This window comes from Gopherus flavomarginatus, chromosome 5, assembly GCF_025201925.1.
Source record: "Gopherus flavomarginatus isolate rGopFla2 chromosome 5, rGopFla2.mat.asm, whole genome shotgun sequence".
Lineage (NCBI taxonomy): Eukaryota > Metazoa > Chordata > Testudines > Testudinidae > Gopherus > Gopherus flavomarginatus.
Window position 1 is genome coordinate 77,804,636 of NC_066621.1, and position 16,137 is coordinate 77,820,772.

The window sequence follows — 16,137 nt, forward strand, 5'->3', positions numbered from 1 at the left end:
ATTCTAAAATCAAGTGTTTTTTTTTTAATAATTGTATTTTTAGGTAAAACTACCTACAAATTAAGGACCTGACCCTGCAGTCCTTAATCAAGACAAAAGTCCCACTGACTTTTGATATACGGTTGAGTGACGTCCATGGGAGCTTAACATGGATAAAGTCAGCAAAATCAATTTAATTTCACAAGCTCAGTGACTTCCATCAGTGGCTGGTGCTCTCTGAAAGTGGGCTGGCAAGTAAACAGTGGGCTCTCTGAAAGTGGGCAGGATATATAAACATGAGCCCAGAGCTGTGGGTCAAGACCATACTATATCAGACTTAAAACAGGGTAGACCTGGACTGTCCTCTCTGCCCTGAGTAGAGCTGAGCAAAACCTTGTGTGAAATATTTTTTTCACACACACAAAAATGCAAATTTGGGTTAATCGAAACCATTCACAAATTTAGACCAATTTTGGCAAATTGTTTTGGTCAGAATGTGTTTTTCCAGAAATGTCAGAAAGAGTTCATTTCAGCATTTATGAAATGAAACATTTTGACTTTTTGTTTTTGGAATTTCCCGCAGTTTTATTTTTAAAATAATTTAAAATTTATTAAAAACACTAAACATTGAAAGTCATTTTTTTAACATTTTGGTACACCAAAAATATCACAACACTTTCATCCAGGCTGATCTGAAATTATTATTTTTTTTTTTCAATTTTTCAGGCCTGCACCTAGACCTAATATTCAGTTTTCTGGACAACCCTACTTCTGAGTTCATATTTTCAATTGGTTGTAGTGTACAGTATGTCTGTAAATATTTTTGCACCCTTTTTTTTAGACACAATTATTGCAGATGCATGTGCTAATCAGGCAAGATTTTATGCAAATAGATATTTACATTAACTTATTTGCACATGCAAATTCCTGCGTTCCATGCAAAGTTTTGGTAATTGTGAATACTTAGCCACTGAAAAAACATGCATGAGTCTTAAGCATTTACTTTATGGAATTCAGGCACTAAATATCCCGCAGGGCAAGCACAAGGGGGACTTAGAATTGTTTCATAGACCTTGTGAAAGTTCTCAGCCTGATTAAAAGAAAGCTTTTGTGTTAATGTCAGTAATAGATTCAGATTTTGTTAATTTCCAAGAAGGCGACTATCAAACACAGAAATATCATCTTCTAGATAGGTGATAAGAAATTAATACATACAACTTCTTTATTCTTTATTTTTTCTAAGGAATGGCTTGAGCTAGAAATCTGGTGCCTTTTAAGAGTGTTTACAGGCAAAAATGTTGCACTGATGAGAAGTAGCATGTTCTTGTGGCTTATAGTTGTAAAATAAAATATATGTGCCCAGCTGTCAAAAATTCCTAACAACACCAGCTTGAGTTCTGGGACTACTCGGCTTTCATTTATTTTCTTAAGAACAATGCCTTGTCAGATAATTCTCCATTTAGGCAGGTGAGTGTACATTACATTAGTACCATTACATACAATTCACATTAGATCATCTATAGAACAACCAAAAAAAAAAAAAAAAAGCCCCCAACGTTACATGCTACAGCAAAGTCTGGGCCACAATGGGAAGATTCAGGATAGCTTTTATATATATGATCCTCTTATTTTTCACTCTGACATACACGATGCAAGGGACATGGGGTGAGGTATTTGTTATCTAATTAACATGTCCAGAATCAGCGGTATACCTCTGTATTTGTCTTTTATTCATCAATGATCTCTTTGTGAAGTGTAGCCTGGCTGATTAAAATATAACCCAGAAAGCAAAAAATAACCCCTGGATTACTCATTTAGTTTTTGAAAGACGATTTTCTTTAAAACAGGCAATTATTCATTGTTGTAGTTTTTATTTTTTAATCTGCTAGTCAACAGAAAACCTTTAGCCAAGTTTATAAGAATAGTTTCATTTTCATCCTCCGCAGAGTCTTCAGATGAGAAAAAAACACACGATCATCCCCCAAAGTCCCACACCAAGAAGCACAGTAAGTCAACTACTTATGGCAACACTAATGGCTTGATTAATGGCCCAGAGACAGTACAAACTTAGGTTCAAGTTTTGGGAGAAAAAGGAAGCAACAGAAAGAAAGAGCACAGTTTCAAAGCAAATGGGTCAAATGGAGCTACACTGATTTACACCAGCTGAGGATCTGACCAACTGCTTTGTCCAGGGTAGCGCAGAAGTTCCAAATAATGCTCTAATCAATAAGGACCTTTCAGAAACCCAGAATTAGATGAACTTTTACTGTGTCCTCCTTTAAGACATAATTGCTGGGTTGAAAAGAAGTTAGGAGATGTCTTGGCCCCCAGAACTATCTCCTCTCTGAGAAATTCAATCCTTGCAATGCCCTTGGCTCATCTCTCCACGAAGGAAGGATTCATTATCCACATCCATTATGGAGATTTAAGGTTACACCCTGGCTGTGCAAATATTTCCATCCATTTTGGCAAATGGGTCATGAACATATCCTCCTTACTAGTCTTTAGTAGGGGAGAACGCAACAGCTTTCTGGGCAAATCATTCGAAGTGATTTTCCTTCCTGAATGGGTGTAAGTGCCAAAAGTCATGGTGTAGAAGTATTAAGCAACAGAGCAGCGGTCTGAGGTATGTGGCTTTAACAGGGTACACACTTGATAGGACTAATGCAAAGTCCTGAGCTTTGTAATATGAAACGAAGACTGGCTTAGATGCCATTTTTCTGTTTTGCATTCCAACTTTCTGAGGGTGAGTTGGTGCGGTATTTTGCTGCAGTTTTACAGAGATATGCAAATCTTTGGGGAGCTATTCTGAAGATAACCTCAATTTGAGAAATGTCAAGATTACTGCTTTATGCAATGTAGTTGTAGCTGTGTTGGTCCCAGAATATGAGAGAGACAAGGTGGGTGAGGTACAATCTTTTTTTGGACCAACTCTTGTTGGTGAGAGAGACAAGCTTTCTGCCTTGAATGGTCCCTTAGACTATGTGCTAAACAATGCTAAACAATCTGTCCCATCTTGCATTTAGCTGTGACTCTTGGAGCACCTTTCCCAGACCAGAAGAAGAGCTCTGTGTGGCTTGAAAGCTTGCCTCTCTCACTAACATAAGTTGGTCAAATAAAAGATATTACCTCACCCACCTTGTCTCTCAGATTACTGCTTTACACATCTCAGACAACGTACATGGAAGTCTGGAGGCACAGTTAGATTGTGGTTTCTATGCAGACAAGTCATTTTCTGTGAGCAACCTACCATACCAAAATAAAACAAAACCGAAAACAAAAAGTACCCCAGAGAAAGTCTGTTTCTTCCATCTTCTTTCAGATCCTCGAGGAACGCACCTCTGGGAATTTATCAGAGATATTCTCCTGAATTCAGAGAAGAACCCAGGATTAATAAAGTGGGAAGACCGGTCTGAAGGTGTCTTCAGGTTCTTAAAATCTGAGGCGGTGGCTCAGCTCTGGGGAAAGAAGAAAAACAATAGCAGCATGACTTATGAGAAACTCAGCCGGGCCATGAGGTAGCATGAGTCGAGAAAACATTAATCCTGGAATAATTAAAGAGATATTGCATCAATTTGGAATCTTATTAATTTTTAAAAAATGAGTTAAAAGTAATTTAATTGGTTATGTCTGCCATCTGAGTTCGATTATTGATTTTGAGGGCGTTATAATTACATTTTCTTACTTTTAAGTGTTTTTGTCTCCCCTTGTTGCTGTGTGAACAAGCCATGCAAACAGGTAAAACTAACTGTTATAGAAGGTTAAACACAAAAGGTAAAACTCACCCCTCCACAAAGGAACCAGTTCAAGACCTTGTCACTACTAAACTCAAAGGATTTAAACTGGACCTAAGGAATGCATAAGCAGTATTGCCAACCTGAACATAAGTCAAGCCCCCCAAAATAATGAGATTGGCTTAAAAATCATGGGATCCTTTTGATGTTCACATTTTCAAGCTTTTCTTTGCACCCAGTAGGGCTAGAAACTTCTTTTTTGTTTTAAATGAAAACTGAGATTCTTTCCTGATCACAGGATTCCAGAAGCTGGCACTTTTACAGAAACGTCAAATATCATGAAACTTGTGATCCAATTACAAGAGTTGGCAACACTGAATAAGCTATGAGCTGGTGTTTCTGAAAAGTGGCATAATCCACTCAAGGTGCAGGCAAATGTATAAACTAAAACAAAATAAAATAAAGAAGAGATAAGATGTTTTCTCTAATCTCTTTCATTCACAATAACCTTAGATATTACTTGTAATAAAAGTAGTTAAAACATGTTCAGTTACAAGTATAATTTCTTAGTTGACAGTGTCCCTTAAAGACTATTCTCAACTCTAATGCCTAGTATCAAATCTATTTCTTTTTTTTTTCCTTTTAACAGATACTATTATAAAAGAGAAATACTGGAGCGTGTGGATGGCCGGAGATTAGTCTATAAATTTGGGAAGAATGCCCGTGGCTGGAGAGAAAATGAGAATTGAAGATGTCAGCAAAAACAGCAGCAAAATCTTCTGGACGTAAATATTTCAAAGACTGTTCTCTTCTATTTATGTACCAAAATGGGAGGAAACCCCCCCCTACTTCTAAAGGAAGAAGGAACACTATCATTGGTATCAAAATTATTTTAGTTGAAGTATGTCCTGTATGGGGGAAAAATGTACACAGTTTTCTGTGATATATGGTAACATACGATTGTGATTAATTTTGACATCTTGTGAAGTTTTTTTTATAAGCTGCAGGAGTAATGTGATTTATGACAATGCTGTGAGTCATGCAAGTAAAGGTGGGAATCATGGGGCATTATGTATTTTTATGAGTAAAAGAATTTAAAATAAGGCAGCCTGCTTTCTGCATATGAGAAAAATAATGAGTTCCAATGTTGCTTATCTTTGTAAGAGGACTCAAGGGCAATTGTTCAGTTCAGATCATATTATTTCAACTATGGATACCTGTGGAGTATGAAGTAACATACGACTGCATGCATGAGGCTTAAAAGCGTCTACTTCAAGTAGCTCTCCCACAACAGTTGCACATGCTGGAGCATGTTAGTACAATTAGGAAGTGAACTTTGAGTGGATAAAACAGTAGGCCTCTCTGAGCCATGCAGTTGTTTTAATAGATTCCTAGGCCAGAAAGGACCTCTTGTATAACACAGGCCATAAAACTTCCCCAAAATAATTCTTAGAGCAGATCTTCTAGAGAAACATCCAATCTTGATTTAAAAACTGTCAGTGATAGAGAATCCACCACAACCCTTGGCAAATTTTCCAGTGGTTAATTACACTCACTGTTGAAAATGTACATCTTGTTTCCAGTCTGAATTTGTCTAGCTTCAATTTCCGGACATTGGATTGTGTTATACTTTTCCTTTCAAGATGGCCCATTGTTAAGTGTTTGTTCCTTGTGGAAATACTTATAGAAGCAAATGTTCCATAATCACCTGGGTTGTAGTTTTGTTGTCCAATAACATGTTCCATCTCTCCTACCAATTTCTGAGTATCTTAACATTCTGCTGGCCTCCCTTTGCTTCAGTTACTTCAGATGCTGGGTTCATCCTCAGTTAGTTTATGTTAGTAACTGTAGTTAACTGCAGGGAAAGCATTGTGTGACTATGAGCATTTCTTTGGAGAACTTGTAATAGCTCTTTTATTGGTTAGGACTTGATCCTGCAAAGTGCTAAAGTACTTCGTGCCTGGTGCTGAATGCCTCTATCTTCATTAACGCCAGTGAGCATGCAGCATGTCCCATGATAAAGGCCCTAGATTTCTTTCCTGCTCTGAGGTGGACTGCTAGGCTGACATAGCCTCAATGATCAAAAGCCATAAAAAAGACACATCTAACCGGCAAACATCTTTAAACTAACCAACTGTTCAAATTCCCTCTGGTACCAGATGCTTCAAAGGTTACTGTATCCACGTAGAAAAAAAGAAAAATGTTTTCCAGTGGTGGTTTAATACATTTGAGAGCATATGGGAGAAACTGGAGAGGGATTAGACAAGCATTGAGGGTTGGCTGGTGGGAATAGTGCAAGGCAGAAAAGATAACTCGGTGATGAATAAGTGCAGGGAGGGAGTTCCAATTTCTTCAAATGAAGGCCTGCTGCTCTCTCTGGCAGGCAAAAGTTCATCTGAGAAGGAGTTTCCAGAACATGGCCAAAGAATGCAAAGCGCCATTGCACTTATTCTATGATTTCACCTAGTACTTCCCAAACACTGCTAGCAAGGGAGCATCTACTTTTTTTTAATCTCTGCCACTTCTTCCTGTGATTCTCAGTTGGATGAAAAACTCTCTCTACACACTGGAATAATTAGAAATGAGCTCACACCAATCGTATTCAGACTGGGGAAGTTCAGGTCTGGGTCTGTAGTTTAGGCCCTTCTCTCGTGGCAATCATGCCATACAGGGAGTGCACATGCACGTCTAGCTCTCATTGGCTCTTGGTTAAAATCTCTTCCTCAACACATCAAACATTTCAGAATGCAAGGAACTAAAAAAAATGGAGGCAGCCCTGTATTATGTCATTGGGAAACAGAAGGGATGCTGAAGCTCAGGATTTTGTAAAAGGGTGAGGTAGGATCCAATCTGAGATGACGATGGAGGAATTAAGAAACTGAGATAGATTCCAATTAACATTTTTTTAGGGATGAGGATATTGCAAAAAAAGGGGTCAATGATGAGAGTTATACAAAGCGTGCAGAGGCTGTACAAAAAACCAAACCAAACCAAACCAAAAACCAGTGAGAAAAGAATACCACAGCCTCGTTAATGTAGAAGCAAGAACTCTTGGGAATATAGCAGGAAAATTATAAAGGTTACATCTGTCCGGGCACTATCTGTCTCCCTGGGCATCTGTTGGGTCCAGATCCAAACATGTTTGAAACCCAATAGAGTTGAGCCTGAGGTACTAGTTCTGCCAGTTTCTAGTTTGAAGGGAAGAAGGCTGTAAAGGAATATAGAGCTGAAACCCAAAGTTAAGGGAGGATCAGTAGAAAAGGCATGAAAATGTGTTTACTAACACCTTACAGAAAACACAAGAGCTCAGTTTGTTACTTATATGCACAGGGTACATCCAACCATTACACCACCTACTGCACAGTGCATGCCAGAGCTGTCACCATCAATTATCTGTACCTGGCAATTTTTACTTTTCATTAGTTGGGTGGAGAGAAGTTCATCTTATTTACAAAATTGGGTCATAAAACTTCAAAGCAATTTTTTTCTAAACATATATTTTTTTCTGATTGGGTATTTCTCCTTGCATTGTTTGTTTTTGCTCAGTTCATTCATTTTCTCTTTGTTTTTTAGCTTGATTGGTTGCATTCCATCCTCTTTATCATCACATGTGGTCTGAATAGCTATAGATACTAGGCTATCAAATCAGAATGATACCTTTGGTGTATAAAATGCATGTCCCAGAAATCTTCAATGTTACTTTCAGCCAACTACTTCATGCTTTGTCCTCCAATGCAATCTTTAGACAAGAGACACTTTGAGTGAAAACCTGACCACACTGAAGTCAATGGTATAATTACCATTGACTTTGACAGGGGTCAGGATTTCATTCATTTTTGGAGGCATAAAGAAGTGGTAGGTGAGGTATTGGTAGCAGTACAATTATTGTTCTCTGTCTCAGGTTAACATAGATCTCATGGCAACCGTATGTAATAATATCCTGGAGTAATGCTGCTTTGCACCAGACCTCAAGGGAAACAACAATGAGATTGCTATATACATTTGTCACCCCTTCCATGGCACTGAATTTATTATTTAGCAGCAGCTAAATCTATCTGGGGAGTCTTTAGGGTGCTATACAGCAAAGCACATGAACTATTAAAATAAAACAAATGTTTTAAAAAGCTGACCTTCTCTTGGAGGTGTATTGTATAAAATTTAGGGAACAATTTCTCCTGAGATGCAATCTAGTCCTCCACTGGAATATTTACCAATAGGTGAGAATCCTGCAAGCAAATATTTTCCAGATAAACTTTTGAGAGTGGACACTTGTCATTTGACTTTATAACTGCACAGATTTAGAAAGGAAGCCATCTGACGTTTGCTGTTTTACAAATGTCAGCCTTTGCCTAAAACAGACAAAGTGGATTACTTAAGACTGATTCTTCTCATGTACAAATGCAACCAGGGAAAGGTGAACCATTTTAATCAGTTCTAACCAAAGCGAGATAATGAAGATATGAATGTTTATATAAATTGCTATTTAAAGAAAAAGCATTTCTGAGATTGCTCTTTTATTTTGTATTGCAAAGAGCTGAGCAGTCACTTTTTTAAAAGATGTATATTTTAGGTTAGCAGCAACAGAACTGCTAACACCATATGTATAGATTTTTATTGTATCATAATTTTTCATCTGTACAAAACTCTATAGGAAAAAGTAATTATACTATATTTATATAGTTGCATGCCAATCAGTAACGTCAAAAGTGGTGTTAACATCAACAATCACTCTTAGGATATATTTGCTGTAGATAAGTAGAGCAAGTTTCTTAAAGAAACATCCTGAGAGCTGTATGTACGTTGGTGAAATATATAGACATGAAAATGCTTGGTTAAATTTTCATATCTCTTTCTACATCAAATTGCATAATCTCAGTTTCCCTTTTACCCCATCTTCAGTGTTTAAATATGGAAAAACATGTTATCAGATATTTTGGTGTTTTTATTCATATCTCAGATTAAAGTATATGTAGCATAGAAGTGCCACACAGTTCTAAACATTTTCTATGTTTAATGGATGTTATCAAATAAAAAAGCTGAAACAACTTTGCAGATGTATGTTTATTTCAGTGCTTTTTAAACTCTGAGAATAAGTAAAAATAATACGACATAACTGACGAAGTGGGTATTCACCCATGAAAGCTTATGCTACAATACATCTGTTAGTCTATAAGGTGCCACAGGACTCTTTGTCGCTTTTTACAGATCCAAACTAACACGGCTACCCCTCTGATACTTAAAAATAATATGAAATTTCCCACTAACAGTAAAAGAAATGATATACTTGGCATCTGAAATTTACAGATGATGGCTCTATCTACAATAGTGCATTCTTTATTAAATCATAGGTCCATATCCCATGCTAACCTGTGGAGCACTTGCAGCTGATCTGAGGAAAATAGTTATTTACATTAGACTACTTCTTCTTGTGTGCTGCTAAACTTCACTCAGGCCCCAATTCAGCACAGACCTTAAGCACATGGTTAACTTTATATGTCAGTGGGATTTTGAAAAATGCTTAAATGCTTGGCTGAATAAGGATGAGATTACTCATAAGCATGTCCTTAACATTAAATATACTACTTTGCTGAATCACAACAGCTAAAACATATTAAATACTTTCCTCATATTATTTTTCCATTTAATAACTGTGATTGATGCAAGAATATGTAGAACTTGTATCTCAAGCAGGAAAAGCAGTTTCCTACCACATTAGTGATGTCATGATTGATCCACAGCCAATACAGCACCTCTCGTGCTCATTTACACTTCTCAATTCCTAAATGATTCTTGTGGATCTTCCATATCATTTCTTCTCAGAGTCTCGTTGAAATTAAAACCTATTTGCCCATCTATCACAGTAAGTTCATGTCTGCAGTTCCAATGTCTCTTATAATTGGACAGCAACTGCTTATTTCTTCAGAGGCTTCTTTAAGGATTCCTAATTATTCATCTTTCTCCGTTACCTTTCTTATTTGTTGCAGTTTCCTGTTAGCTATGGGAATAGACTTTACAATCAGATCTATATAGGCTTGCATCTTTGTCTCTAAAGTCTTGTCTGGTTTTGTGAGAGCCACTGTCCTGGGAAAGAGCATCTGCAGTGAACATGAATTTACTGGGTGTGTAGGTCACAACCAAATCATACTTTTGCAACTTTATCATCATTCTTTGAATCCTTAAGATACAGTTGTTTAGTGGTTTGCTAAATAATGCTCTCAGGGGCTTATAATCTGTTTCAACTTCCACTGTCTGGCCATAAATATATTGATTGAATCTCTCCCAGGCAAACAATATTACTAAAATCTCCTTCTCAATCTGTATGTATCTGGTTTCTGCCTCAGTCAGTGATTTGGCTGCATATGCCACTGGCTGACAACAATCTTCATGCTTCTGTAAAATCACTGCACCTAAAGAAGACTGTGAAGCATCTGCTAAGATTTTAATAGGCCTTCCTGGTACCTAGAACTCCAACACTGGTTCTTGTATCAGTTGCTGTTTTAAACTCTCCCATGATTTCTCCTGTTCTGTACCCCAGTACCATTCATTTTTATTCTCTAGGAGTTTTCTGAAAGCTATTGCTTTGGTAGATAGATTAGGTATGAATTTTTCAAGGTAATTAACCATTACCAGGAATTGTTGAACATCTTTCCTGAACTGGGGACATGGCATCATTTAAAGGGTGAAATCTTCCTCTTATCAGGTTTTACATCTTCATTGGAAATAATGTCCCCAACAAGTCAGTTCTGTAACCCCTAAAACACATTTCTTCCTGTTTAGTTTGATGTTTGCAGCTTTAGTTGCATACAGGACTTTCCAAAGTCTATGACCATGCTCCTCTTTCACTGAGCCCCAGATGATGATGTCATCTATTGAGGTGTCAACATCATTAATATGTTCATATTTCATATGTATGGTTTTGTGGTACACTTCTGCTGTTGAAGCTATGCCGAAGGGTAAGCGTAAGAATCTGTGACTTCCAAATGGGGTATTAAACATGCATAGCTTTGAGCTTTCTTCAGCTAATTTTAGCTGCCAAAAACCTGAGGATGTAGCCAATTTCTTGAAATATTGAGCATTTGCAAACTGAGTCATAATCTCTTCTATGGTTTGTAGTTTGAAATGTTCTCTTTTTTTATAGCTGTGTTGCGTTCTCTGGGATCTAAGCATATGCATAGTTGGCTGTTACTTTTCTCCACAATGACTAGGGAGCTTACCCATTTTTTTTTGCTTCGGTAGTTCGGGTGGCAGTTCAAGCAGCTTTTTTTTTGCTTGGGGCAGCAAAAATGGTAGAGCCAGCTCTGGTCAGATCCTGACTCCACCTTCTCCTCATTACTCCATTTTCCCTTTGGGGTGGGTAGGAACCCTAGCAGTTCTTGCCAAGAAAGCAATTATTTCACGCTGAAAAAGATACCTTTCAGGGGCTAGGCACAATCTAGCCATTCAGTTTTATTCTAGCTCTGCAAGCAGCAAAGCAGTCTGGTTTGGGCTTTGAATTTGCAACACCTCATCAGGCAGGTTTAGGTTTACAATAAAGTTTGGAGTAAAGGGATGATTGGACAAAATGTTCTGTTTTTGTCCTATCTCTGTTAAGAAATATGCTACTGGTCTCCTGCATGTGAAGAGAAGAGACCCCTGTAAAGTGCATGATCTAGTTTCAATTACCCCCAAAATCCAATATCAAAGTCATGGAAGAAACAAGATGATGGTCATGCCATCACACATACACTGCAGACTGTGTCATTTATACTCTCCCAAACCCTTCCTTTTCAAATAAAGCCATAAACAGAAAGTTCTATTATTTTGGGAAGGGGAAAAAGGTTTTGAATTTCAAATCCCAGTGCTATAGCTAAACAGCCTCGGCCAAGTGTTATGAATCTGGTCAGTTCATGATTTCCTGTTTTAGTAGTACATAAATTCAACTCTATCAGTGATATGAGGCAATCTCTTGGCCTCTAGGGATCCATTCTCATCTCTGTCTCCAAATAATTCTCTTTCCTGGTGCAGATTTAGAAGATGCCTCTAATTGGTGACGCATGGCAATTACATCTGTCTGATATCAATGTTCTCATGTAAAACCTGAGTTCAACATATTGGAATAATCTCACTACACAAAACAATTACAAATCCAGATGATTAGCCTGTTAGTCATGCCAGATTATTTCAAAATTCATGTGTAAAACATTACAGTACATCCAGATTGAAATCTGACATTGATGTATCCGATAGACAAGTACATTCTACTCAGACACACCTGAGTGTTCAGCAGCAGGCAAGCACATTGCTACCCTTTCCCATCTCTTTTCTGGGATTTAGATGATGGTTTGAAGGGGAATTGGTTACAAAAGAAGTCTGGAATGCAGGATGTTTCCTCTGTTTAGTCTTAAAAGAGAGATAACAAGGGTGGTGGCATTGGAAAAATGCCCTACCCATGTAGGGCATGGAGTCATTTGGACCTTACTCTCTCTGTTGATGTTGTCAGGAAGGCCACCAGATAAGACCAATTTCAAGGAGATAGTGTATCAACTATCTATATTGTCTGGAAGTGTAGGTATAACTATGTACAGCTAACTACACGTAAGGTTGGCAATACAACAAGTAAGGGGATCTCTGCCTACATGTGTCTGAGGTGTGTAAAACATCAAAGAGGGAAAGGCTTTATTTTGGGTGTTTACAACAGGTACGGGTAGGAGTACAGGGATGAAATTAAGGCAAGGAAAACGATGAAGGGTGAATATTGGGAATGACTTCCAGAAAGTGAAATCTATTATATCAGCTGTTCTCAAATTCTGGTAGGTGTACCACTGGTGGTACATGGGCTACAATCATATTGCACAGAGGCTGGTTTACACTATATTATCAGACATTATAGTTGCAAGAATTGAGATTACAGGGGTGATGTGCCTAGTACTTACGAGTTTTAGATGTTGCACACTAGGTCTTAAAGTCTGAGAATTGCCAAGAAAAGTAGAGGAGACCCCATTATAAGAGACAAATAGGCAACTGCAGATTCCACTAAGGTCAATGGGAGCTCTGATTACTAAGCACCTCTGAAAATCAGATTGGAAAAAGCACTAGCAAATATAGTGTAAGTAACAGTCTTTCACTAGCAGAGTCACAGACTAGATATGACTTGATATGTTTTTCCCATCTGTACAATCTATGGTCATGAATGAACATGTTCACTAGATTTGCTGGTTTTCTGAAATGCTCTGTGGTCAACCCACTTGACAACAATCTCTAGACCCTAATCTATCAAGGAGCTTGCTTGAAAAGCAAAGAAACCAGGAGCAGAATTGATAATCGCAACACTCTCATCTAGATTATATCAAAGACAATTTTCCTGTGCATTTATGTCCTGTTTTAAGGCAATTTATTGAGATGGGAACTCTGATGAGTCACAGGAGTCCTCTATTGAACTTTGGGTGCTTGATAACCAACACTGGCAGTAATTCAGTAGTTTCATACACAGCTGTCTGCCTTGTCAGGGAAAGGATTCTTAGATTTTCAAAATGTTGCAGAAAGATTTTTTCCTATGAGTGCACTGACTGATTACAGTCTACATACTGTAGTGCTGAATGAAAGAAAGGAACCAGTTAGAAGAAAAACCTCTCTTTTTGCTATGTTAGTGTTGTGTAAAACCTGGAGATTGTGTCCTATTAATTATCAGAGAGGTAGCCATGTTAGTCTGTATCCATAAAAACAATGAGGAGTCTGGTGGCACCTTAAAGACTAACAGATTTATGGGTTTTTTACCCAGGAAAGCTTATGCCCAAATAAAACTGTTAGTCTTTAAGGTGCACCAGACTCCTCATCCTATTAATGTGGAAATCATGGCATCCAGAAATGGTGTTAGTGCTGAATACTTTTTTTAGCTCCATCAAGGCAACATTTCCTCTGTGGGCAATAACTGTGTATCTTGTTGAATCTCTACTTTGCAGTTCCCTAGACAGTGGTTTGCAGAGAACAATGGCTTTTCTTTCTGGAAAGAGACACTGGATTCATTGTGTGTGTGTGTGTTTGTGTGTAATGTTCTTGGGGCCTGAAAACCATTGCCATCAATAAGAGTTTTGCCACTGCCTTCAATGAGAGCAGGATCCAGCCCATAATCTCTTATTTACTAGAACATCTTGCTGCTGCTCTCCCCGGGGTAAATTTTCATAGTCAAAGTAGGCGGATTTATGAAAACATAGACCCCATCCTATATATAGACAGAGACATGTATCTAGTACAGACACCAACCACCACACATTTTTGTTTACTTAGTATTTGAAAAAATGTTCATCAGAGTTAATCTGAAATTCTTTCTGTGTTCAGGTAATGCCAGAAAAATTTGCTTGACTGACACCATTGAGATTCTAGTGTTGGCTTTTTATACTCTTGCTTGTGTGTTTTCTTCTGTTTCTCTCTTTTATTTTTGCTGTCTCTCTCTCCCTCCTTTTGCTTCAGTGACTAAGGAGAGAACAGAAAAATTTCAGTCAGTATAATATATAATATAATCTATGTCCAAATTGACTGCTATGCATTTTTAGATATCTGTGCAGTCATTAGTTCTACACTGTTGCTGTCAGAACGAAGCCCCTGATGTAAACCTAATTCATACTATCAGGAATGACCATGAGAAAGGCACTACTTAACTGCTCTGAAGCATATGCATGTCATTGAATGTCAAGATAAAGAGAAAAGGAAAGGGAAGTTGACTGTCTACCCCTCCTGCTTGCTGCACAGTAGGCTTGATTTCATGACTCTCAAACTTCCCAACTGTCAAGTCGAGCCTTGCATATTTGCTGTGATGGGGATTAAATAGCTTCCTCAGCAGCTTGCTCTATTGTCTGATTACATTTAGAGGCTTATGTTTTACAGTATTTAATCAAACTATCCAGGGGTGAAAGTAACTTACAGGACTTACCGGTACTGCCGGAGTCATGGGTGGCATGGCCTCATCTGGAAGAGGTGTGGCCTCAACTGGAAGAGGTGGTGCCTCTCAAGATTTAAAGGTCCTGGGGCACTGGCTGTGGCTGGGAGCCCCAAGGCCCTTAAATCAACCAGGGGCTCCCAGATGCAGAGGTGGCTGGGAGCCCCCTGGGGCTCAGGGGCAAATTAAAGGGCCTGGGGCTCCGGCCACCATGGGGAAAGCTGAGTTTTGCTGGGCTGGGGCTGGGATTTAAAGGACCCAGAGCTCCTGCCCCTGCGGGGAGCCCCAAGCCCTTTAAATCCTGACCCCAGCCCAGCAGCCAGAGCCACGGGCGGGATTCAAAGGGCTCTGGGCTGCTCGCGGCCGCGGGGAGTTCTAAGCCCTTTAAATCCTGGCCCCAGCCGTGCCGCCAGAGTCGCAGGTGGGATTTAAAGGTCTCTGGGCTGCCTGCAGCCAGGGCAGCCCAGAGCCCTTTAAATCCCTGCCACGGAAGCCGGTGTGGTCCAGCACGGCATACTGGCTCTTGCCAGTACGCCGGACAGGACTGGACCGGCTTACTTTCACCTCTGAAACGATCCATTTCTTTAGCTTAAAATTATACCTTCTTGCTCTATTCCTGTTGACTAATGAATGCTACCGCCACCTCTTCCCATATTACAACTGCCATCCTCTCCCTGAGTAACATTTTGCGACATATGTTCTGGTAACCGGTTATCATTGGTCTTCAATTGTCATTTCCCTAAGCTAAATTCTAAGTGTAGTCACACAAGTGCCAGTCCAGAGTAACTTCTGTGACTAGCCTGAGTTCAGACTCTGACCCAACATCTTGTAACCTCTCCTAACAGGTTATGTTTCTCATGAGACATCTCACAGTGAGCTTCACAACCTCACCCACCACCACCACAACACACTCACACCAGGACCAGCAGGTAGAACAGCTGATGTGAATCCAGCACACTTTGAAGTCAATGAGAGTTTTGCCTGAATTACAAATCTGAAGAGGGAAAGCCAGAACCAAACTAACAACAGAAAACAAACAAACCGTCCCCTTTAAGAAGGCCTCCAAATCAACCCCAGCCAGTACAGTTCCTAGTTCTCTTATTGTTCTAGGAGGCAGACAGATTTACCCTTTCCCTTAAGCATCAGGTCAGGGAAGGAGCAGCTTAATCTAGTTCATAAAGCCCCTGCCTCAGAGCCTTGAGTCAGACCAATCAAACTTATAGTCAGAAAACAGTGTCCTAGGGCCTGCATCCCATAGCAGCCAGCATAGTCTCCAGTCCCTTCTTGCTCAGCTTCCTTTTCCAGGCAGGGTCTGGGTGCACCTTCATTGCACCCAGGCTGTTTTGGCCATAAGACTTCCCTTAAAGGGGTAATATGCTCCACCACACTGAATAAACTGCAGCATCAGGCCCTTTACCAATTACTGCAAGTTTACTCAGGTTTCACAGGCATGAAAGAGGTGCAAAGGTGATATCTAATTCCCATGGGCTAGATTCTCCCCTGGTCTTATTC

At 39.2% G+C, this 16,137-nt stretch overlaps 2 protein-coding genes across 2 annotated transcripts in view; one reads left to right on the forward strand and one right to left on the reverse strand.

Moving 5' to 3' along the window:
- EHF (ETS homologous factor) overlaps positions 1-6,670 on the forward strand; it is a 41,074-nt gene extending 34,404 nt beyond the window's left edge. Inside the window, exons 7-9 of the mRNA XM_050955476.1 lie at positions 1,926-1,985; positions 3,302-3,497; positions 4,363-6,670. Coding sequence (XP_050811433.1) covers positions 1,926-1,985; positions 3,302-3,497; positions 4,363-4,462 — 356 coding nt within the window. The 3' untranslated portion in view covers positions 4,463-6,670. The remainder of the gene's footprint in view (positions 1-1,925; positions 1,986-3,301; positions 3,498-4,362) is intronic.
- The window catches only part of APIP (APAF1 interacting protein), a 305,323-nt gene that overhangs the window by 219,243 nt on the left and 69,943 nt on the right, over positions 1-16,137 (reverse strand). The window lies entirely within an intron of this gene.